At 48.1% G+C, this 23,645-nt stretch overlaps 1 protein-coding gene across 4 annotated transcripts in view; it reads left to right on the top strand.

Annotated features, from left to right (window-relative positions):
- FEZ1 (fasciculation and elongation protein zeta 1) overlaps positions 1-23,645 on the top strand; it is a 124,366-nt gene that overhangs the window by 87,255 nt on the left and 13,466 nt on the right. For all 4 annotated transcript variants that reach the window (XM_054712763.1, XM_054712762.1, XM_054712764.1 and 1 more), the window contains 2 exons: positions 1,682-1,781; positions 21,243-21,329. In XM_054712763.1, the coding sequence (XP_054568738.1) occupies positions 1,682-1,781; positions 21,243-21,329 (187 nt within the window). The remainder of the gene's footprint in view (positions 1-1,681; positions 1,782-21,242; positions 21,330-23,645) is intronic.

Below are 23,645 nucleotides of genomic sequence, written 5' to 3'. Positions count from 1 at the left end.
TCCACATTTTGTCATGTTTTGAATTTGATCCACATGTGTACATATTTGCTTATTTTTAAACTAGAGGCCCGGTGCATGAATTCGTGCACGGGTGGGGTACCTTGGGGTGGACTGCAGGGATTGGCCCAAAACCCGCAGTCCAACGCCGCCTGCAGCTCCTGCCTGCCGCTCCCACTCATCCCGGCCCCACTGCGCCTGCCGCAGGCTCATGCCTGCTCAGTGCTGATCAGGAGAGGCTTGCGCTGCAGCAGCATCATTCACCAGCTGTGAGCCCTGCATCTGGAGCCCTCCCGAGGGGAGTGGCCTGCGGGATTGGGCTGAAACTGGCTCTCTGACATCCCCTGAGGGGTCCCGGATTGCGAGAGGGTGCAGGCCAGGCCAAGGGACCCCACTGGTGCATGATGGGGCCAGGGAGGAACCACGGGAGGGCTCCAGGGCGTGTCTGGCCCATCTCGTTCAGTCCTGATCTGCTGGACCCCAGCAGCAAGCTAACCTACCAGTCGGAGCATCTGCCCCCTGGTGGTCAGTGCACATCATAGCAAGCGGTTGAGCAGCCTTAGCCTATCATTAGCATATTACACTTTGATTGGTTGAACAATTGACCAGTCACCGGACGACTGGACACTTAGCATATTAGGCTTTAATTATATAGGATGGCTATTTCCTTATACTGCATTAGTATTTCCTACCCTTGGTTTCATAGGTATCATGACATGCATATACTCCTGAAGGAAACTCTGTAGAGTCCTCATTTATTTATTTAAGATTAACTCAAGTGCTGCTGGCTTCCAGGTATGGCATTATTTTATGAGATTTACACTAATCTCTGGGTATTGACTAATGCATTTCTTTTCCTCTGTGTGAGAGTTTTTGACTTCAGGATTCTCTCCATAAATCTTTCTGAAATGAGTTAAGCAACAAGGATGGCAAAAGGCCCTTTCTTATAATGTACATTTCGGAATGCTACAAAGAAATGTCGTAAAGGGAGCCCATCTTCTCCCACTGAGGTCGTCGTGCAGACAGAGGTGTGCTCATTGGTTCCTTTCATACATTTGCTTTGGAGGGTCCACGTGGGAGACAGGGCACACCTAGACTCTGCGCTGTCAGAGGGCAGGATCGTGCCACCCGTGGGCTCGCTAAACATTTTGGGTAGTAAGTAAGCACAACATCATTGGCACCACATGATGACCCTGTTCTTAGTGAGATCCAGCCAGAGAATCTGCCCAGATCGCCATCTCTATCTATCTCTCTGTGTGTTTCTCTCTGTGTCTGGGTCTCTATCTCTCTCTGTCTTCTCTGCCAGTAGGAAAGAGGCATTGCGTAATTTTATGAGACATGAACTATTTTGCTGAGGGCCAGGTTTATTTTCTAGGGCAATGTTTTTTAATTGCCAGAGGTGATTTGATTGTAGACTCCATCATTTTATCGCAATGGCTCCCCTTCTCTGAAGCAAACACCGTTCACTTGGAAGCTCCTGGCCAGGGTCCGCTCTCTTGGCTCTTTCCCTCCGGGCGGCGGCAGAGCCTCTGATTCAGCTCTAAGCAGCTTGGCTCCTGCCTGCTGGAAGGCAGATGACCTCAGCCTGGCCCCCACAGAGCCTGCCTCCCCCGCCCAGCTCTTCCTTCCTCCAGATGGGCGGGGCCCCAGATGTGTGCTAATGAGAGCTTCTCTTTGTTTATAGGGTTTGGGATGCTCTGACAGACAATTACATCCCTTCACTCTCAGAAGACTGGAGGGACCCAAACATCGAGGCTCTGAATGGCAACAGCTCTGACACCGAGGTACCTCTCTGCTCCCCCACCTCCACCCCTACCTAATAGGGCTTGAGAAGATGTGGATTCCATTTCAAAAAGCATTCAGTAACATACCAGTCTTCCCCATTCAGTGCTCAAAGCCATTGCTGGGAAGGTAGGAGTTGGGGAGGAGGTGAAAAATAAGATGAGGGGGTACACCCGGGGTACACGAGGTGATTGGGATCATTACCTGTGAAAATGTAAATGCAGATACTTCTGTTGATGATCTGTGTCTACACCAGGGAAACTTAGCTGGTCCGAAGTAAGAGGAGGAGAGTGGCTACCATGTGTTTTTTTTATATTCAAGTGATAATGGTTAAAATGAACAGTCAGTCTCACCAAAACAGTGCAGTGAGCAAGTGCCGACGGATCAGGGCCTGGCTAATGGCCAGCGTTGGGGCCCGGATATGAGTGAGGTGGCCACAAAATGGGGAGGCGTTCTTTATGGAAGGCAACCAAAGAGACATTTATGTGGCCTGAGTCACATTCTGTGGTTACTGATGCCAAAGAAGAAAGAAGCATAAGGGCTTATTTATTCATTTAAGCATATATGAATAAATAAAGAGAATACTTACTTTAAAAAAATATTTTTTGTTGATTTCAGAGAGGAAGGGAGAAGGAGAGAGAGAGATGGAAACATCAAGGATGAGAGAGAATCATTGATCAGCTGCCTCCTGCACGCCCCCTAATGGGGATTGAGCCCAGAAACCTGGGCACATGCCCTGATTGGGAATCAAACTGTGACCTCCTGGTTCATAGGTCGATGCTCAACCACTGGGCCACACCAGTTGGGTGAGAATACTTATTTTGAATTGATTTTCAGAAGCTGTGGGGAGTGACCTTTCAGAAGATCCAAACTGCCCCTCCTAGCTGATTCTATATATAAAAAGGTACACCCATTTAATGGCTAAAAGCCAATTTCTGCCTTGCTTGGTTTTCTAGTTTCAGCTGTAAAGGAAATTTGACAATTTCTTATGAGCAAGGGCTGTCAAATGTATATGTGGGGGTGGATCTGATATTCCTAAATTGTCTAGAATTGAGTTCAGGTAAAAGAGATAGAGACAGGTTTCCCTTACTGGGCAATATTTCTGCAGGTCGTTGCCCAAAATAGCATAGCAGATGATCAGTTGGCTGATTATTTTTGAAAAGATGGTTGCAGCCCTAGCTTGTTTGGCTCAGTGGATAAAGCATCAGCCTGTGGACTGAAGGGTCCCGGGTTCGATTCCGGTCAAGGGCACATGCCCCAGGTTGTGGGCTCGATCCCCAGTGTGGAGCATGCAGGAGGCAGCCAATCAATGATTCTTCTCATCATTGATGTTTCTATCTCTCTCTCCCCTCTCCCTTCCTCTCTGAAATCAATAGAAATATATTTTTTAAAAAGATGGTTGCATATCCTTCTTAACTCTTCTAATAATTAGCAATCCAAAGTACTTGAAAACCTCAAGGCTTCATTGACTGGGGCAGGTAAGATGGTGACTTTGAGACTAAGAGATTTGCTAGGACACTACTTGGCATTGATCTTGGAGGGTATGTCTTGGGTCCTGTCTTGAACTCCCACCTGCTTATTTCCCCCTGCAGTGCTTATGTATACGGTGTTTAGCAGGTACCCAAAATGCAAAAGAGAAGAGAGGCAGTGACGAAACAAATCAGGTGACTTAAAGTTAAGCAGGTGGACCTTTCTCGGTGCGAAAGGCAGATTTTTTTGCTTTATCTCTTTTGCCACCTTCCCCTCTCATTCTGAGGAGTACGCCTAAGGATGTATAAGACAGCCTGCCCTTCCAAAGGACTTCCATTTATCCTCACTGGCAGATTTCCCTCAAGAGGCTTAATATTTCAGAGCAAATTGAATGACCCTGAGAAGGGAGATCTTGAGCTTGGTTCCTTGCAGAATTTCTTCCGTCTAAACCCTGGGAAACGGACAAGGTAGCGAAAGTGGATGGAGCAGGGCTGTCTTATTTCATCCTCCTCAATGATGTGCATTCATTGCAGCCGAAGCTCTGCTAACTGACCTCAGTTGAAAGGACTTGCTAGCTTAACGGTGCTCCGTCTCCCTTCTGTAACACATGCGGACCGGACGCCCTGGGCGTGCTGAAGGCACACGGCTGGCCGGCTTCTCACTAGCAAGCGTGCACATCTCTTCTTCTGCATAAGGGCTTCATTGGCAAGAATCAGCTGTGTTGTTCCCAAACCTGTTCGTGCTTGTAATTGTGACTGTAACTAAGTAATGGAATTAAATATTATAGACAGTGTTGGCTTATGACGGCAGAGAGAGTCGTTTTTGCTTTTTTAAAATCCAAGTAACACATGCACATCGTTTTAAAAGTCAAATAATACTTTTTAAAACAATATAAGGCTTAAAACAAATGAAAAGAGCAGCTCAACCTGTCTTCCCCTACTCCCCAGAGGCAACCACGTTTATTTCCTTCAGCTGACTCCTTTGGCAGATAGCTTCAGTTTTCTTACATTGCCATTTCTTTGATTATTTAAAACGCACAGTTTTGGCTGTTATCTATTACTTTGTATTATGAAAGATAATATTCAATTCTTTTTAAAAAATATGTTTTTATTGATTTCAGAGAGAGGAAGGGTGAGGGAGAGAGAGAGAGAAGCATCAATGATGAGAGAGACTCATTGGTCGGCTGCTTCCTACACGCCCCCTACTGGGGATGGAGCCTGCAACCCAGGCATGTGCCCTGACCAGGAATAGAAGAACCGTGACCTCCTGGTTCATGGGTTGACGCTCAACCACCGAGCCACACCAGCTGGGCAAGATTTAATTCTTTTACATCACTTCAAATGCTCCAACTTAGCCTGTCCCATTCTAGTAGAGTTAAATCAATATTAAGTATACACACTCGTGGACTCTGTAAAAACTGTTTCTTGCTGAGTCATGTACAGTGTTCTAGAAGGATATTTCCTCTCTTGTACGACTTTTTGTTTAATCTGGAGTGAAGCATTACCTTGGCTTTTCATTTGCTTTGTTTCCTTTAGTTAGTATATCTATCATTAGTTCAAATCCGAACTCTGAGGGGACCCTAAATCTCTCACAATCAGGCTTAAAAAAAAAAAAATCAGATATTCTATCAATTCATTTTTTTTTTTCCTCTAGAAAACACCTAAACTAGTACCCTCCATCTTTCTGCTATAAACCAGCTTGGTTGTGCCCCAGCCACACAGCCATTGTCCTGGGGACTCCCTCACCTTCATCCCGGGGATTCTTCTTGCCTCTCTCTCCAGTCCTCTGCCTGACGTATCTTTATCTTGTTGTTTTGGTGGGGAAAAAAACCAGTATACTGTTGAGAAAGAGTACAGCAGAATACGCGTTGTGGAATATATGAGAATGTCTCCACTCTCCTGTCATCTGTTTGATGGAGAGTGTGACTGGATGGTTATTTTAAGTTGCAGTTTTTTCTCTCAGAATTCTGAAGACGATGTTCTTTTGTCTTCCTGCTTTCAGTCGCTGTGAGAAGTCCCACATCTACTTAGATTCCCTGTCTTTATTTATTTTTAAAAAATATATTTTATTGATTTTTTCACAGAGAGGAAGGGAGAGGGATAGAGAGTTAGAAACATTGATCAGCTGCCTCCTGCACACCCCCCACTGGGGATGTGCCCACAACCAAGGTACATGCCCTTGACCGGAATCGAACCTGGTACCCTTGAGTCCGCAGGCTGATGCTCTATCCACTGAGCCAAACTGGCTAGGGCTATTTTTTTCTTTTTAAATATATTTTTTATTGTTGATAGTATTACGGATATCTCCCATCTCCTCCCACCCCTTTATCCCCCTCCTTCCAGACCCTGTCTTTATATGTGACTCTCTTTTGGTTCTCTTCAGAAGCTTTTAGGTTATTTTTTTTTTTCCTTTCTCATTTGAAATTTTACAGTAATGTGCCTTATAGTGAGTTAAAAATTTTATTTATTTATTCATTCTGCATCCTCCTCAGTGGGCCCTTTTAACCTGGAAGCTCATCGCTTGCATGTTTTCTTGTGCTAGTTCTCTGAAGATTAATTATTTCTGTTTTCTGCTTCTGTTGAGATGAATGTACAAGTTCCCTCCTTCATTATGTTACTGTGATGAAGGACATGAACTGATTTTCAAATATTAAATCAACCTTGCATTCTTGAGACAGACCCGACGTGGTCATGATATATTATTATTTTACTTTATATTTTGGTTTTCATTGTTTCCCTCACAGCTTTACTGAGGGATAATAGGTATACAATACACGGCACCTATGAAAGTGGGCATTTTGATTAGTGTTGATGTATGCATGTATCCGTGAAGCCATCACCGCAATCAAGATATTGGGCATAGCCGCCCCTCTTCCTGTTCACTCTCCAATCTCCAGGCGACCTGCTTCTGTCACTATAGGTTAATTTGCCTTTTCTAGAACGTTGTATAAATGGAAGCATGCACCAGGTACTGTTTTTTCCCTTTTCGCCTGGCTTTTAAAACTCAGCATAATTACTTAGATCTTTGTCCATTTTATTGTATGTATTAACAGTTCATTAATTTTTTAAAAATTGTTGGTAGTATTACAGATGTCCCCCATTTTCTCCCTTTTTGCCCCCCTCCACCCAAACCCCATCTTACCCCAGGCCTTCCCCACACTATTGTCTGTGTCCATGGTTTATGCATGTATGTTCTTTGGTTGATCTCTTCCCATTCTCCCTCCCCCACCCCCGCCCAAGATCTGTTGTTCTGTTCCATGAATCCATACCTCTGGACATATTTTGTTCATCAATTTATTTTATTCATTAGATCCCACATATAAGTGAGATCATGTGATATTTGTCTTTCTCTATGCTTATTTCACTTAGCATAACAGACTCCAGGTCCATCCACACTGTCTCAAAGAGTAAGAGCCCCTTTCTTTACAGCCGCATAGTATTCCATTGTGTAAATGTACCACAGCTTTCTTATGCACTCATCTGCTCATGGGTATTTGGGCTGTTTCCAGATTTTAGCTATTGTAAATAACACTGCTATGAACATAGGGTTGCATACATTCTTTCTGATTGGTGTTTCAACAGTTCATGTTTTATTGCTGAGTTATATTCCATTACATATTCTTTTAACAGTTGATGGATCTTTGGGTGGTTTTCAGTTTTTTGTTTTGTTTTTTTAAATATACTTTTATTGAATTTTTTACAGTGAGGAAGAGAGAGGGATAGAGAGCTAGAAACATCTTTGAGAGAGAAACATCGACCAGCTGCCTCTTACACACCCCCTAACTGGGGATGTGCACGCAACCAAGGTACCTGCCCTTGACCGGAATCGAACCTGAGACCCTTGAGTCCGCAGGCCGATGCTCCATCCACTGAGCCACACCGGTCTCGGCAGTTTTCAGTTTTTAAATATTGGAAATAAAGCTACTATGAATGCTCTTGTGAAAGTTTTTTTATGGATCTATGTCTTCATTTCCTTTGGCTAGAAATCCATGAGTAGAATGTCTGGGTTACATGGTAACATATGTTTCACATTTTAAGGGCCTGCCAAACTCATTTCTAGCTTGAGAGCTCCAATTATTTCACACCCTCACCAGCACTTGTTAGGGTCAGCCTTTTGAATCTTAGTCGTTAAAGTAGGTGTACAGTAGTATCTTACTTAGGTTTTAATTTGCATTTACCTGGTAACGTATGATATTGCACATCTTTTCATGTGCTTACTTACTGCCAGTGTGTTTTCTTTGGTATGGTGCCCGTTCAGATCTTTTGCCCATTTTCCTAGTGGTTTGTTTGTGCTCTTATTATTCACCTATTAGAGTTCCTATGATAAAAGATAAATGAGGCTTATTAAATGTATGAGTTATTTTAGCAAACATCAATTCAAATTGGGCAGTGGCAGGCCCGAAATGGTTAGGAGTATTCTACCAACATGAGCTAGAATAAAAGGCCTTTTGTAGAGAAGAGGTGGAAGCAAAGGAAGGAAATTGTCTGATTGGCTAGAGCTTACTCAAGTGGTTGTACTATTTGGGAAAGTCTAGTTGGTTGGTTGTGATTGGTTGCCCTTTGGCTTGAGTTCCTAACCTTGAGGTATTGGAGGCTTAGGTTTAGGTGTGTTTAGTAGGCCACCAAGGCATTAAAGCCTCCTCCATCCAATGACCCCCTTGTTTAATTAGTTTAACACATATGTTCTAGATATGAGTCCTTTGTGAGATGTACGTTTTATGAATATTTTCTTCTTGTCTATGAATTGCCTTTTAACTTTATTAACATTCTCTTTTAAAGATGAAATGTTTTTTTAAGGGTGATGAAGTCTAATTTATTGATTTTTCTCTTTTTATAGTTTGTGCTTCTTGTGTAGTATATCAGATATTGCCAAACCCAGGGTCATTAAGATTTTTTTCTTAAGTTTTCTAGAAATTTTATAGTTTAGCTGTTATATGGCTAAGGATCCATTTCAAGTTAGTTTTTGTATATGGTGGCAGGGTAAGGGTTATGGTTCATGTGTGTGTACATGACTATCCATTGTTCCCGTACTGTTCATTTAAAATAATACCCTTTCCCTATTAAATTATCTTAGCAACTCTGCTGAAAATTAAGTGGCCATATATGTGTGAACCTATTTCTGACATTTCTATTCTGTTTCATTGATATCCATATATCTTTACACATAATGAGTCTTGCTGTATTCATTATTATAGCTCTATAATAAGTCTTGTCCTAAAATCGTATGTTTTCCAGCATTGCTCTTTTTTTTTTTCTTTTCAAAATTGTTTTGGCTATTTAGGTCATTGCATTTTCATATAAAATTGTGTCTGCTGATCAATTTTTCAGAAAAGCATGCTGAAAATTGAACTGTGATTGTATTAAATCTATAGATCTCTTTATAGATGCAGCTCAATTTATTATGTTAATATGGTGAATTACACTAACTGATTTTCAAATATTAAACTAACCTTTTTTTTTTTTAAAGAGAAACCCTACTCACTCATGATATATTATTCTTTTTATATAATTGGGATTTAACTTGCTAATGTTTTAATTAAGGATTTTTACACCTATGTTCATGAAGAACCTTTTCTGTAATTTTCTTTTTTTGTAATGTCATAAACTAATTTGGAAAATTTTTTTTCTCTGTTTTCTGAAAGAGTTGTGTTAGATTGGTATTTTTTCTTCCTTAAATGTTTCATAGACTACACTTTTGAAATCATCTGGACCAGGGGTTTTCTCTGTGGAAGGTTTTTGATTGACTACAGACTCAATTCTTTAATAGATATAGGGCTATTCAGATTTTCCATTTCTTTTTTTAGTTGGTTTTGTTAAATTGTGTTTTAAAAGAAATTTGTTCGTTTACTCTGTCATTACATATATTGACCACAAAGGTGTTGATGACATTCTCTTATTCTTTTAATGTCAGTAAGATCTGTAGTGATGTCCCCTTTTTATTACAGATATTGTTAATTTGTGTTTTCTATCTCCTCTCCTTCTCCCTCAGTCTATGTATGGATTTATCACTTTTATTCATCTTTTTGGAGAAACACTCTCCCCACCCCCAAATTATTTGTTCATTTTCTAGTTTGTATATTTCTTATCTCAACTTTATTATTCCCTTCTTTGTATTTACTAGGGGCTCACTTCACCCTTCATTGTTTTAAGACTAGAGTAGAGGCCCAGTGCACGAAATTTGTGCACGGGTAGGGTCCTTAGGCCTGGCCAGCGATCAGAGCCCATCAGGGCCTTCCTTCCCCTGGCTGCTGGCTGCCACCTGTGGCCTTCCTTCGTTCCATGCCACCTCCTGGTGGTCAGTGCACGTCATAGCGAGCGGTCCAACTCCCAGTCGGTTGAACTCCCGAGGGGACAATTTGCATATTAGCCTTTTATTATATAGGATTGTTATGATGGGAGCTTTGCTCATATTTTAAGCTTTTAAGAAAATAACTTAGTCTGTTTGAGCTGCTATAACAAAATATCATAAACTGGGTAGCTTGTACACAGCAGAAATCTATTTCTCACAGTTACAGAGGCTGGGCATCCAAGGTCAGGGTGCCAGCACGGTCGGTCTGGGAAAGGCCCTCTTCAGCCTACACACTGCCAGCTCCTGCCTGTGTCCTCAAGGCTACGGGGGCTCAGGATGCTCTTTACATTTACCCACACATGTGCCATTTTTGGTATTCTCTATTCCTTCCCGTAGATCTCATTTTCCACAATTTCCTTTCAGGTCAAAACACTCTCTCTAGTATTTCTTGGTCATGTAAGTGAACAGGAGACAGATTCTCTCAGCTTTCATTCTCTTTGTGTTTTTCTCCTCCATCGAGGATCACAGCCTTGCACTGCCTGTGTCCAGGGCCGGGAAACAATTGGCTCATAGATTCTGGACAGATGTGTAGTTGTGCATGGCAGGAGGGCTAAGTCCAGTACTAGGCACCCTGTCATGGCTAGAAGAGGCCATCTCTTCTGTTTTCACTTTTCGCAATTCCTTTTATTCAAATGTTGGACTTAAAAATGGGTCTCCTGATTTTTTTTTTCCTTCCCAGTTTGTATCTACTTTTTGTTGTTGTACTCTCTAGTGATTTTTTCCACCTTTCCAACTCTTCTACTGAACCTCCACATTTGCTATTCATACGTTTAATTTCTAAGAGCTCTTTCCTGTTCCAGGGAAGCAATATTTTCTTTTTCTTTTCTTTTTTTTTTTTTTTTTTTTTTTTAATTTCTTTATTGATTAAGGTGTCACATATTTGTCCTCATCCCCCCATTCCCATCCCACCCCTCTCCCCACGCATGCCCCAATCCCCTGTTGAACTTAACCGTTGGATAGGCTTATATGCATGCATACAGGTCCTTTGGTTGAACTCTCCCCCTCCCCCCACCCTCCCCCTACCCTCCCCTATCCTCCCTCTGAGGCCCGATAGTCCGATCGATGCCTCCTTGCTTCTGGTTCTGTACTTGTTCCTCATTCTATGTTGTTCATCATTTCCTCTAGATGAACGAGATCAAATGTCACTAGATATATACTAATAAGAACTGAATGTGAGACGAGCAATAATAGTTATGCTGACAGGCAAATGAATCAATCTGTAGCGAGCTTCCCCCTGGACCAACAGTTCTTTTGAGATCCAATTTCGATGTCCAGTAGTTCCTTATGTGTACATGTCAGCACTGACCCCTCAGCTCTGGATGGTGGACAAATGGTGGTAATGGAGGTCCGACTCCCTCTGGTTTGGTCTCGGCCGAACCCAGGGGCACGGCGTCACCTGGACTAAGGGGCACGTGGCCTCATCCATACCCAAGGGGCGCGTGGTCTCACCCGGGCCTGGGACACAGCCTCACCCGGATGGATCCAGGGGCGCACGGCCTCACCCGGACCCAGTATCTGGCTTCACCCGTACCCAGGGACGCTTGGCATCTCCCAGACCCAGGGGCACGTGGCCTCACCCGGGCTTAGTTGCACAAGGTCTCACCTGGATCCAGGGACACATGGTCTCTCCCGGACCCAGGGACGCTTGGCCTCTCCCAGACCCAGGGCCACTTGGGCTCACCCGGGCCTAGGTGCACGAGGCCTCATCCGGATCCAGGGACGCATGGTCTCACCCGGACCCAGGGACGCTTGGCCTCTCCCAGACCCAGGGGCACGTGGCCTCACCGGGGCCTAGGTTCACGAGGCCTCACCCGGATCCAGGGACACATGGTCTCACCCGGACCCAGGGATGCTTGGCCTCTCCCAGACCCAGGGCCACTTGGGCTCACCCGGGCCTAGGTGCACGAGGCCTCACCCGGATCCAGGGACACATGGTCTCACCCGGACCCAGGGATGCTTGGCCTCTCCCAGACCCAGGGCCACTTGGGCTCACCCGGGCCTAGGTGCACGAGGCCTCACCCGGATCCAGGGACACATGGTCTCACCCAGACCCAGGGACGCTTGGCCTCTCCCCGACCCAGGGCCACTTGGGCTCACCCGGGCCTAGGTGCACGAGGCCTCACCCGGATCCAGGGACACATGGTCTCACCCGGACCCAGGGACACTTGGCCTCTCCCAGACCCAGGGCCACTTGGGCTCACCCGGGCCTAGGTGCACGAGGCCTCATCCGGATCCAGGGACGCATGGTCTCACCCGGACCCAGGGACGCTTGGCCTCTCCCAGACCCAGGGCCACTTGGGCTCACCCGGGCCTAGGTGCACGAGGCCTCATCCGGATCCGGGGACACATGGTCTCACCCGGACCCAGGGACGCTTGGCCTCTCCCAGACCCAGGGGCACGTGGCCTCACCCGGGCCTAGGTGCACGAGGCCTCACCCGGATCCAGGGACACATGGTCTCACCCGGACCCAGGGACGCTTGGCCACTCCCAGACCCAGGGCCACTTGGGCTCACCCGGGCCTAGGTGCACGCGGCCTCACCCGGATCCAGGGACACATGGTCTCGCCTGGACCCAGGGGTGTGTGGGCTCTCCCAGACCCAGGGGCGCTTGGCCTCGCCCGGGCACGGGATCCAGCGTCATCCGGGTCCAGGGGCACTTGGCCTCACCCGGACCCGGAGTCCGGCCTCACCTGGACCCAGGGGCATGTGGCCTCACCTAGACCCAGGGACGTGAGGCCTCACTTATACCAGAGGCGTGTGACCACACCCGAGCCCAGAGGCGCGCAACCCCGCCCGCACCCGGGTCTCAGCGGGGCCCCGTCTTCCCGATCCCAATTCCTGCCGGTCAATCCCCCCTCAGCAATTCCCCTGGCCATCCTTCCAGAGCTCCAGTATGGCTGCTGCAGAACTCGTCGGGCGGCGGCTCGGCGAAGCTCCGGTGCACCCGGTGCATGGCGGTGGGCCAGTCTGGCGTCGCTGCGTCGGCCCTTGGGTCTGCATCGGTGGCCGGTCGCCAAGCATGCGCACCTGGCCGCTTCTGGGGCGTTGAGATTCTTGACGGACTCAGAGGTCAGCAAGCGCGGAGTCTCCCACCCCATGTCTCATAGGGGCTCGTCTGTCCGTACTTGGCTGCCAGTGGAGCCGTCCCCTCAGCCGGAGACCGCCGGGGGAACTGCGCCGAGCATGTTCCAGGCCGCTGTTGTATCGCCTGAGCCATAGTTCTTTTGTGTCGCCTGAGCTGTAGTTCTTAAAGTGTGGTCTTTGGGTCACCGGCATCAGCATCATCCCACATACCCCTCTTTTATTCTAGTTGTAGAGCATCTACTCAGCCAGCCCTATGGTGGTCTTGGATGGTGTCTGCTCTGCTCTCTTGTCGTAGACTCAAAGTTGTTGTGGTAGGCAACAATCAGGCTTCCGCCCTATGCCTCCATCTTGGTCCTCCTTTGTATAGTTAAGTCTTGATTGTTGTTGGTGTCACTGGGGGGGCGCTCTTTGTCTATAAAGGAAGAGTTGCTGTGCAGGAGACACGTTTATGGGCCGGGTCTTGGTGCAGCAAAGCTTTGGCGCTCACTGAATATTCCCGTTGAATGTGTCCCTTATGCACGTGGTTGAAATCTGGTGTCATCTCCCACAGACCACTAGATGCCCTCGTTTCTGGGTCTCCAATGGGGTGTAGATCAGCTACTGCCTTAGGCACTCAGCAAGGATTACAGTAAAAACTGTAGTTTCTTCCTCCTGTCTGAGTGGCCCTGGAGCAGTCCGACTAGAACAGCAGATCATCTGGTCCGCTGCCAGAGGGCAGGCCACCCACATGCTTAAGCCGTTGCTTGGGGCGCAGGTGTGCCTGCAAGACTTGCGGGGCAGGTCTTCAAAACGTGCAGGGCGGGTCCCAGGGGGGGGCGGGGTCTCAGGGCGCCACCAGGCCATGGTGCGGCGAGCCTCGATGGCTGTGAGTCTGGTCCTTCTGCCTTCCATGTATCTAAGTCCCCTCGTTCCGAACTCCAGGGCAGCAAACACTGATTGCTGGGAGCACCTCTGCAAGAGTCCCTCCTCTCCCCACAGGCATCTGGGTCTCCCGGGGTTCGCCAGAAGATGGGTTTCAGGGTGATGGAGAGCTAATCTCCCTTTGGTTTGGAACAAAAGCCCCTTTCCCCCACCACCAGCCAGACCCACGCACCTCCACACCTCATCCCCTCCGATTTCGCTGGGTGCGAGGCAACAGAACAGCCTTTAACCTCCGCCGCCATCTTTTTCAAACTTCTCAATTTGTACTTCTTAATCCCTTCATTTCAGTCAACTCTACTGAAGTCTAGCGCCGCCGGGAGGTGCACGGAAAGGGCGCCCGGGCCTCCGTCCGGTGCGCGGTGCGCACGTCCCGCGGAACCAGGTGCGCGAGGGCCGCGCGGCTGGGACGGGCGCTGGGCGGCCGCCGAGCTCCAGGCACCGCCATCGCCGTGGTCCGGACATCGCCGCCGCGGCGTCCCCCCAATTTATACTTCTTAATCCCTTGATTTCAGTCAACTCTACTGAAGTCTAGCGCCGCCGGGAGGTGCACGGAGAGGGCGCCCGGGCCTCCGTCCGGTGTGCGGGGTGCGGGGCCCGCGGCACCAGGCGCGCGGGGGCTGTGCGGCGGGGACGGGTGCTGGGAGGCCGCCGGGCTCCGGGCGCCGCCGCTGTGGCGGCGTCCCCAGCGTCCCGGGCCGGGCGGCCTGCGGGGGCGGCGGAGTTGCGAAAGTGAGTGAGTTTCCCAGGGTTTCGCCCGGAATGGGGTTCAGTGCAATTGGAGCCGGCGCTCAGCGCACTCCGGAGCCTTTATCTCCTTCCTGCCAGTGAACTCCGGCCAGGTCATCAGCCGCCCCCTCCTCTCTGGTTCCATCCTCCCCGCAGGCGCGCGCGCTCGTGTCTCCGCCAGTTTCTCCATACCTCAGGCTTTTACGGCTTCCCCGACTGTCCCCGTGGCCTTCTCCTTCCCTCCAGCTGTGGGCATTTCAGTCCACCAACTTTCCTGTGGTTCTGGACGATGTCCGTTCTGACCTCTAGTTGTATTTTTGAAATTGTTGTGCCCGGCTGCAGGTTAGGTGTTTAACCTATGCCGCCATCTTGGTTTCTCTTTTCTTTTTTTTTTTATTTTTTTTTTAAATGTTTTTATTGATTTCAGAGAGGAAGGGAGAGGGAGAGAGAGATAGAAACATCAATGATGAGAGAGAATCATTGATTGGCTGCCTCCTGCATGCCCCCCACTGGGAATGGAGCCCACAACCCAGGCATGTGCCCTTGAGTGGAATTGAACCTGGGACCTTTCAGTCCACAGGCCAATACTCTATCCACTGAGCCAAACCAGCCAGGGTGGGAAGCGATATTTTCTTGTTACCCCCTCAGAGGGCAATGATGATAGGGAGGGATTTCTCCTGCCCTCTGTATTGTTTTTTCCCCCAAATTATAAGAGAGAGTTTATTTAGGAAGTTATAAAGGTAGTGGAAATGAGCCAGCTGGGCTGCATGGGCTCAGGAAACAAGTTACAGAGGCAGAAGAAGGGCCCTTGGAGCTTAGGAAAGAGAAAGGCAAAGATAACACGCCTGGGGTGGGAGGAAGACGAAGAAGAAGGGAAAGTGCGGATGTGCTCCTGAGACGGAGAGCACACTCTATATTGCCTTTTTTTTTTTTAATTGATTTTTAAAGAGAGGGAAAGGGAGAGGGAGAGAAAAAGAGAAACATCGATGTGGGAGCAGAACGTTAATTGGCTGCCTCCTGCACACCACCCACCAGGGATTGAGCCCAAAACCCAGGCATGTGCCCTGACGGGGAATCGAACCAGCAACATTTTTCCTGCACAGGACGATGTCCAACCGACTGAGCTACACCGGTCAGGGCTCTGTATTGCTTCTGATTTCCCCTTTCTGTATATTTGCTTTAGTCCCTGTCCTCAAATGTCTGACAATCCTTGGTCACCTTTTCTCATTTAGAAGTGAGGCTAGAAGGCCGAGCTCTTGCTGCGGGACAGGGCTTGCCTCCTGCCGGGACACGCTGTAGCGTGACCAGCCAGGACCTGGTCATTTTGTCTGGGGACCCCAAATGTTGGCATGTATCTGTAGGTCTCTTTCTTAGGCGGGGGTCCCCGCAACGCACTGACTACAGAGTGCAGTCTTCCAGTGTCTTGTTTGAGGAGAATAAGCCTGCAGGCTGCTGTCCTTGGAGCCAGGTCAGGGAAGGAGACTAGGGGTCTATGGTGAGTCAGTAGATTGTCACCTAATCCCTCTATTTTTGGTAAGATGCCTCACCCCTACCTCCAGGCGGCCTGGGGTCTCTGAGCCCAGCCTCCCTCAGCCATCATCCCCAGAGGGAAATCGTTAGTGCTTTTGATGGAGAGAGGGTGGTCGAGGCCTTTCTACCTGGGAAGAGAGATGAGACCTGGGGTCTCACCGCTCCTGGTGGGAAGTCCTGACAAAGCCTTCTTTTCAGCCCCCCTCACTCTGCTCCCTCAAGTCTCCATTCCTGAGCCTTTCAAGGGCTTCAGTGCAAATCCACGTATGTCGGCAGCTTCCTCACAGGGCTGACCCCTCTCGTCGGCGAGGACAGCATCTGCTTCCTAGCATGTCTTCTATTATCGTCTTTTCTCCAGTTGGTTCGTCCCTGTGGGACAGTTCTTTTTGATCCCTTTGCTCTCACTTAAGTAGGATTTCAGGAGGAAGCAGAGGCAAATGTGTGCGCTCAATCTCCCATGTACCTTCTACTATAAACACGGAAATGGGAAGTCATTTAAAAGTTGTGTTATCACATGGATGATGCAAGAAAGACTATGTGAAATTCTACTCAGAGGCCCATCATAGAAGAAAATGCCTTGGCCTTCTATGAGGAGCTTGGTGAATAAATAAATGCACATTTATATTTTTTAGGTCAAAGTAATATGCTTAAGCTATATATGTATATATTTATTATTATTATTCACAATTTTCCACTTTTATTGTTATTTATCAATTTGAGAGAGAGAGAGAGAAGAGAAGGAGAGAGAGAAACATCGATTTGTTGTTCCACTTAATGCATTCATTGGTCGATTCTTGTATGTGCCCCTACTGGGGTTCAAACCTGCAACCTTGGCATACTGGGACAATGCTCTAACCAACTGAGCTACCGGCCAGGGCTATTGGTTTTTTAAATTAATTAACCCATTTTGTTCCTGACTGTGCTATAAAAGATGGTCTATTTCATCCCTATAACTTTAATTAATAGGAGATGGTGGGCCCTAGCTGGCTTGGCTCAGTGGATAGAGCATCGGCCTGTGGACTGAAAGGTCCCAGGTTTGATTCCTGGTCAAGGGCATATACCTGGGTTGCAGGCTTGATCCCCAGTGTGGGGCGTGCAGAAGGCAGCCAATCAATGATCCTCTCTCATCATTGAGGTTTCTATCTCTCTCTCCCTCTCCCTTCCTCTTTGAAATCAATAAAAAATATATATTTTAAAAACTAGGAGATGGTGGTTGTGTTGGACAAGAGGACATGGAAGTTCATGATAGTAAGTTACATCTTCCTGTTCCAGGTGACTGGCAGCTAAGTTGCCTGTGGAGGGGGCAGTGAGAGCACCCCTCAGTCCTCTCCTTTTCATTTGCTCAGTAAGTCTTTCAACAAGCATCTGTGGCCACTTGCTGCTCGCTCTGCTCTGAGTGTCTCACTGTGGGGATGCGGAGGCATTGACTTAACCACACAGCTGTCTCCTGGTTGTTCAGAGGCACAGAAGGGATATGGTTGCTGTTTCCTTGGGCCTGGAACATGGTGACTTTTTAAATTTTTTCTACTTTTGACTGGAGGTGAAAGTGTGTCTTTGTCCTCTTGAGTTTGGTCAAGAAGGCAGCCACCCTGTGGAACAGTCATGGTGAGGGGAAGGGAAATACTGGGCAGTAGCGACTCCCTTTCTTATGAACGGGACCTGTAGAATGCCTTCACAAAAGGCACTGGTTCATAGTCGCATTGAACACCAGGACTCGCCGTAGTGTTGAGCCTCACCCGGATGACCGTGCACGGCGCGAGGGGAGGTTCTCGGCGTTTATCTTCAAGCTCTAGGCTCCCAGGTTACAGTCCGGGAGCCCCACTCCACCAAAGCCCGCGGAAGACGCCGCTTGCTGACTAGCATGGCCAGGTCTCTTCCGACTCTCGGTTTCCTTTTCTCAGCTCTAGGAAGAGTCACTCGGAAGGGTCATTTTTCTTGAAAGAGCCAGAGCTCACTGTGACAGTATGGCCCCCACTCGCAGTGTTAGCCTCCAGAGAAACTGAGGCCCAAATGACCTGCCTGCAGATTGTTCTTGACTTCATCTTCCCATTTTTACCACCTTCCCGTAGTCATGCAGAGGCTAATGGAACTCCTTGTGGCCATTTCTGTCTACGTTATATATTAGGAATAAGTGTATTCATGTACTCTTCCATATACATAGTGTTTATCTGTCTCTATCTGTCATCTATCTCTCTATATCGATCATATACTTTAAAAAATATATATTTTATTGATTTTTTACAGAGAGGAAGGGAGAGGGATAGAGAGTTAGAAAATTCAATGAGAGAGAAACATCAGTCAGCTGCCTCCTGCACACCTACTGGGGATGTGCCCACAACCAAGGTACATGCCCTTGACCGGAATCGAACCTGTGACCCTTCAGTCCATAGGCCGACGCTCTATCCACTGAGCCAAACCGATTAGGGCTCTATCATATACTTTTTTTAAAAAAATGTTTTTATTAATTTCAGAGAGAGGAAGGGAGAGGGAGAGAGAGAGAGAAACATCAACGATGAGATAAAATCCTTGACTGGCTGCCTCCTGCGCATCTCCTACTGGGGATCGAGCCAGCATGTGCCTTGACCAGGAATTGAACCCTGACCTCCTAGTTCATAGGTTGATGCTCAACCACTGAGCCACATTGGCCAGGCCTATTCAACATATACTTTTATCCATATACATAAATGCTGTCATTTTTTTTCAAAAATCTTTCTCTTTCTGCACTAGTCCCCTTCTAGCCGTCCATCTCTGCACAGACAGTGTCCGGGCAACGGAAGGCAGGTAGGAGTCTGTAGATGACACCTGTGAGGAAAGAGGCTTGTGGAGAAGTGACAGCAGCTATTGGAGCAGAAGAGAGTCCGGCAGGATTGAGAGGAAATGTGGGATGAGGGGCCTAGAGAGAGTGAGAGAAAGGAGGAGGGAAGGCCAGGGACAGGTGGATGTGGTGAAAGCAGACAGAGGAGGGGGTAAGTCACGTGTAGGAGCCGGGGCTTTCTGGGGAATACTCTGTGAGTGCTTCTCCTTTTATTTTATTTTATTTTTAGTGGCACACTTCTGAGATCCGAGAAAATATGGTGAGTTCATAGTACGAGGAACTCACGGTAACTTTCACAGGCTTGTCATTGATTTTCAAGTCTCTTTTAACCCAAGTCTGACAAATCAGACTGTGGGCTTCGTGCAGAGAAGGGGCGAGGAGAGAGAGCTCTGACTAAGAGGCATTCACGCCACTGCCCGTCACATTTGAGCATCAGCGGCCTTGTCCCCAGAGGCTCCCTGCTTGCCCTCCACCAGGGGCGCACGCACCAGGGGACCCTGGGAAGGGAGATGGCGTGGTTGAAAGGTGCAGCATTATTTAGAAGGAAACCCACTAAAATCGGCCACCTTTCAGAATGGGAACCACCCATTTTAAAAAGACTTAATGTGAAAAAAAAATAAATCTGGTTATAGACTAACACTTGCTGCCAGATGCTTGTAAACAGTAATCCAAACAGAAAACCAAACGCTCTGCTTTCCCTAGGAGCCGACTTCTACCACAGGACTTTCTGGCCCTAAATAAGTTCTGCAGGGAAGGCAGGGGTGGGTGGGAAGAGATCCGCCAAAGAACTTGTATGCGTATGTGCGTAACCCATGGACACAGACAATGGGGTGGTGAAGGCCTAGGGCAGCGGGAGTGGGGGTGGGGGTGGAGTGGGGGGTGGAGGAGGGCTAGAAGGGGTCAATAGGGAGAAAAGGGAACATATGTAATACTTTCAACCAAAAAGATTAAAAAATAAAAAAATAAAATGTAGTATTAAAAAAATAAATAAATTCAACAAAGGAAAAAAAAGAGAGAGTGGTTGGGAACAGCTGTGGCTCCGGGAGGTGTGTCCGCGTGGCGGGGAGCCGGGACACCAGGTGGCTGCCACAGGTGGTGGACTTGGCAGGCACAGGAGCATCTGGGCTCCACCGCCGAAATAGATGTCACCATCTGGCGCACAGCCCCGCCAACGACCCCGTTCCCGCCCGGTCCTACCCCTCAGCCAGGCTGAGCGCAGATGGCATCTAATACCCGCTGGATGGATTTTTTTTATGCCACAGTCCTGGTTTTAAGCAAATGGAGACAGACGGGGTGTGTTTTGTGAGGGGTGTCTGCCAAGGTGGCGCTCAGCGAAGAGGGAACGGTTTCTGAGGACAGACTGCGTCTGGCGGGACGGCTGGGGTTGGAGCAGGGGTGTTGGCTGTTAGAACGGGAAGGTACAACCCGGGAGAGAGGCCGATGGGCGTGCCGGCCCCCGGCGGGCGAGCAGCACTGACTCCTGGATGGCAGGGCCTCTGCCGGGAGATTCCCCGAAGGCACTGCGCCAGCTCCCGTGCGACTTGCACGTCCGGCTTCCCGACAGAGGCCGCTTGTTGGCGTTGAGTGGTTGATGCTCTGCAGGATGTGAACACACATGGCGGGCCGTGGCCATCTCGGATGCGGTCAGGCAGCCCGAGAGGCCATGACTGCCTGGTTGGACAGCAGCATCTACGATCTCGATGGTTGTGAACTTTCAGAATCTTACGTGGGATGGTGGGATTTTGGAGACTCGGGGCAGATGATGGATGTTGGTTGGTGTTGGGTTTGCCCGTGGGTTCATGTGGTCAGGCTGTTCGGGGGCATGTCCCAGATGGATCGTTACATCCTCCATCAGCTGTGACACATGCCTAGGTTCCCATAACGGATGGTATTTCACCCGATCCTAAAAGCATGACTGACTGGAAAAGCCCATCCTTTATTTTATTAGTTTTTAAAATATGTGTTTTATTGATTTCAGAGAGAGGAAGGGTGAGGGAAAGAGAGACAGAAACATCAATGATGAGAGAGAAACATGGATCCGCTGCCTCCTGCAGGCCCCACACTGGGGATCGAGCCTGCAACCTGGAATCGAACCATGACCTCCTGGTTCATAGGTTTTATGCTCAACCACTGAGCCACGCTGGCCGGCAAGAAGCCTGTCCTTTAAAATGCCTAAGGAAGTAAATTCTGGAAACCATCTCCCGGGTCGGAGCTCCTTATCTACATGAGCAGGCCTTTGCTGCAGGCGTCAGTCGCAGCATCACTCACCTTGAGAAGGTTCCTGTTCACACAAGGATGGCCCGTCTGTGGGTCAGAGAACAGCTGCTCCTTCTGAGTTAAGAAAGTGCTGCCACTCATCCCTCGTTGTCTTTTTCCGACCACCCGCGCTCCGTGGCGCACGCGGTGTGGCGGGGGCACATGGGAGAGGGACGGAACTCTGACACCTCTTCAGACTCCGCTTTACCCAGTGGATGGCTGGAGTGGCCCCTCACGCAGTGTCCCCTGCTGTAGAGACTAGAGAGAATTCCTAGCCCTGCTGATGGTCAATCAGAATTCCATCCCCCCTTCAGGTCCAGGACAAAGAGGAGGAGGAGTTCAATGAGAAGAGTGAGCACGATTCTGGGATCAATGAGGAGCCTCTACTCACAGCAGATCAGGTATGAGTATCTCCTTCGGTTCTTGGGATTTTTTTCTTTTTAAAAATTAATTAATTTCTTTTTTTTTTGTTTGTTCTTGGGATTTAAAAAATCTATTTTTATTGATTTCAGAGAGAGGAAGGGAGAGGGGAAGAGAGACAGAAACATCAATGATGAGAGAGAAGCATTGATCGGCTGCCCCCTGCACGCCCCCCATTGGGGATCGAGCCCACAATCCGGGCATATGCCCTGACCGGGAATCGAACCGTGACCTCCTGGTTCATAGGTCGATGCTCAACCACTGAGCAACACCAGCCAGGCAGGAATTTTTTTTTTTTTAATGGCGAAAAAATTCAAGGTAATATACTTGTCACATCCATTTAAGGCAGAAGAAAAATGTAGGGTCTTGGGGTGTCTGGGTTGATGACTTGGAGTGTCTTTCAGAAGGGATTTCATTTCTCCTTAGGCCTCAGTTTACCCACCTGCTGTAAATAGGAACATAATTCCAGACACTTGGGTTGGGGGGGCTCCGTATTGGGTAACAGCCAGAGGCAGGCCCACTGTTGACTGACTCTACTTCCTGCTAAAATTCTTATTGTAATTCACATAGGCCCCAAATACCTGTTCTTCCAAAAACGGAAGTGGGGGGTGAGGCCTCTGCGCGATGGCTATTTTTCTCCTATTTCACGGAACACAGAGGATGCTGAGCCTTCCAAGAGGCGTCTTAGAGACACTTGTGTCTCTTTGTTTGTAAAAAGAAAAAAAAAGATAGTGCTTCACATTTGATGGAGTCGATTGCATTTCGGCTTGAATAATTTATTCCTGAAGGAGAATGATGTTGGCTCTCTGGCTTCCTTATTGAACCTTTCAGTCAACAAATACTTAGGGATGGCTGTTGTGAGCAGGCACCATGCACGTTTTTTTTCCACAAAATAATTCAGAAAAGGCTCCACTGGGAGCCGTGGGTGCCAGAAAGAGCTTTTCCGTAAAAGGAACTCTTTTGTGTCTGTGGTCAAAGGCGGGATGTAAATAGGTAAGGATCCAGAGATCGAAGGGAACCAGATGGAAAACACAGGTGCTACCAGTTAATTCTTGTGAATTTTAGGAGAAGTTCGATGATAACAGCTCTGAGACCGAGAGAAACTCAGCTGTACAATTCCAAAGGGGCTCGTGTCATTCGGTCGCATCCTGTGAGTGGCTTTCCGTAGTCAGAGATGGGGTGTCCCCTGAATGTATTCGTACAGATGAGGAGGTTTGGGACTAAACAGCCATTATTCTAAAGGAGGGGACGGCACGTCGTCCTCTCTTCCGTCCAGCCTCACACGAAGACCCCAGCCCAGTGGCCTTGGAGCCGGAGCTGGTCACAGCATCGCGAACAGACAGATGCAGAAATCGGGTCACCATGATGACCAGGCTCATCTGTGGGGTCCTTTCGGAAGTAGCCCTTGCTTACTCGCTTTCTTTCTTTTTTTTTTTAAATGTATTTTATTGATTTTTTATAGAGAGGAAGGGAGAGGGATAGAGAGCTAGAAACATCGATGAGAGAGAAACATCGATCAGCCGCCTCCTGCACACCCCCCCATCGGGGATGTGCCCGCAACCAATGTACATGCCCTTGACCGGAATAGAACCTGGGACCTTTCAGTCCGCAGACCGACGCTCCATCCACTGAGCCAAACCGGTTTTGGCTTACTCGCTTTCTTTTCGTGCGAATGATGAATGTACAAAGTCGCTCACCCCATTCCTTTTGGCCGCCATCGAACATCACTCTCCCTCCCGGGAGCTGTCCCCTCCCCAGTCTAGGTCAGAGCTGGATTTCTTACCTCTTCCCTGCTCTCTGCACCCTGCACACCCTGTTATTCCTTTAGGAGCTTTTTTTTTTTTTAAAATTTCTTTATTGATTAAGGTATCACATGTTTGTCCTCATCCCCCCAATCCTTTAGGATCTTTCTGTTCGCTTGTTGCCAGGCAGCTTTCGTTCCTGTCTAAAACCTGGAGAAACAGCCATTTCCTTCCGTGTGAAAAAACCCTCCACATTTTGAGTTGTTCTAGGAACACTGCCTTCCTTCTTTCCTTCCTTCCTTCCTCCTTTCCTTTCCTTTCCTTTCCTTTCCTTTCCTTTCCTTTCCTTTCCTTTCCTTTCCTTTCCTTTCCTTTCCTTTCCTTTCCTTTCCTTTCCTTTCCTTTCCTTTCCTTTCCTTTCCTTTCCTTTCCTTTCCTTTCCTTTCCTTTCCTTTCCTTTCCTTTCCTTTCCTTTCCTTTCCTTTCCTTTCCTTTCCTTTCCTTTCCTTTCCTTTCCTTTCCTTTCCTTTCCTTTCCTTTCCTTTCCTTTCCTTT

Source organism: Eptesicus fuscus, chromosome 23 (assembly GCF_027574615.1).
Source record: "Eptesicus fuscus isolate TK198812 chromosome 23, DD_ASM_mEF_20220401, whole genome shotgun sequence".
NCBI classification, from domain to species: domain Eukaryota; kingdom Metazoa; phylum Chordata; class Mammalia; order Chiroptera; family Vespertilionidae; genus Eptesicus; species Eptesicus fuscus.
The sequence above is the reverse complement of the archived record's forward strand: the minus strand, read 5'-3'. Positions and strand labels throughout refer to the sequence as shown.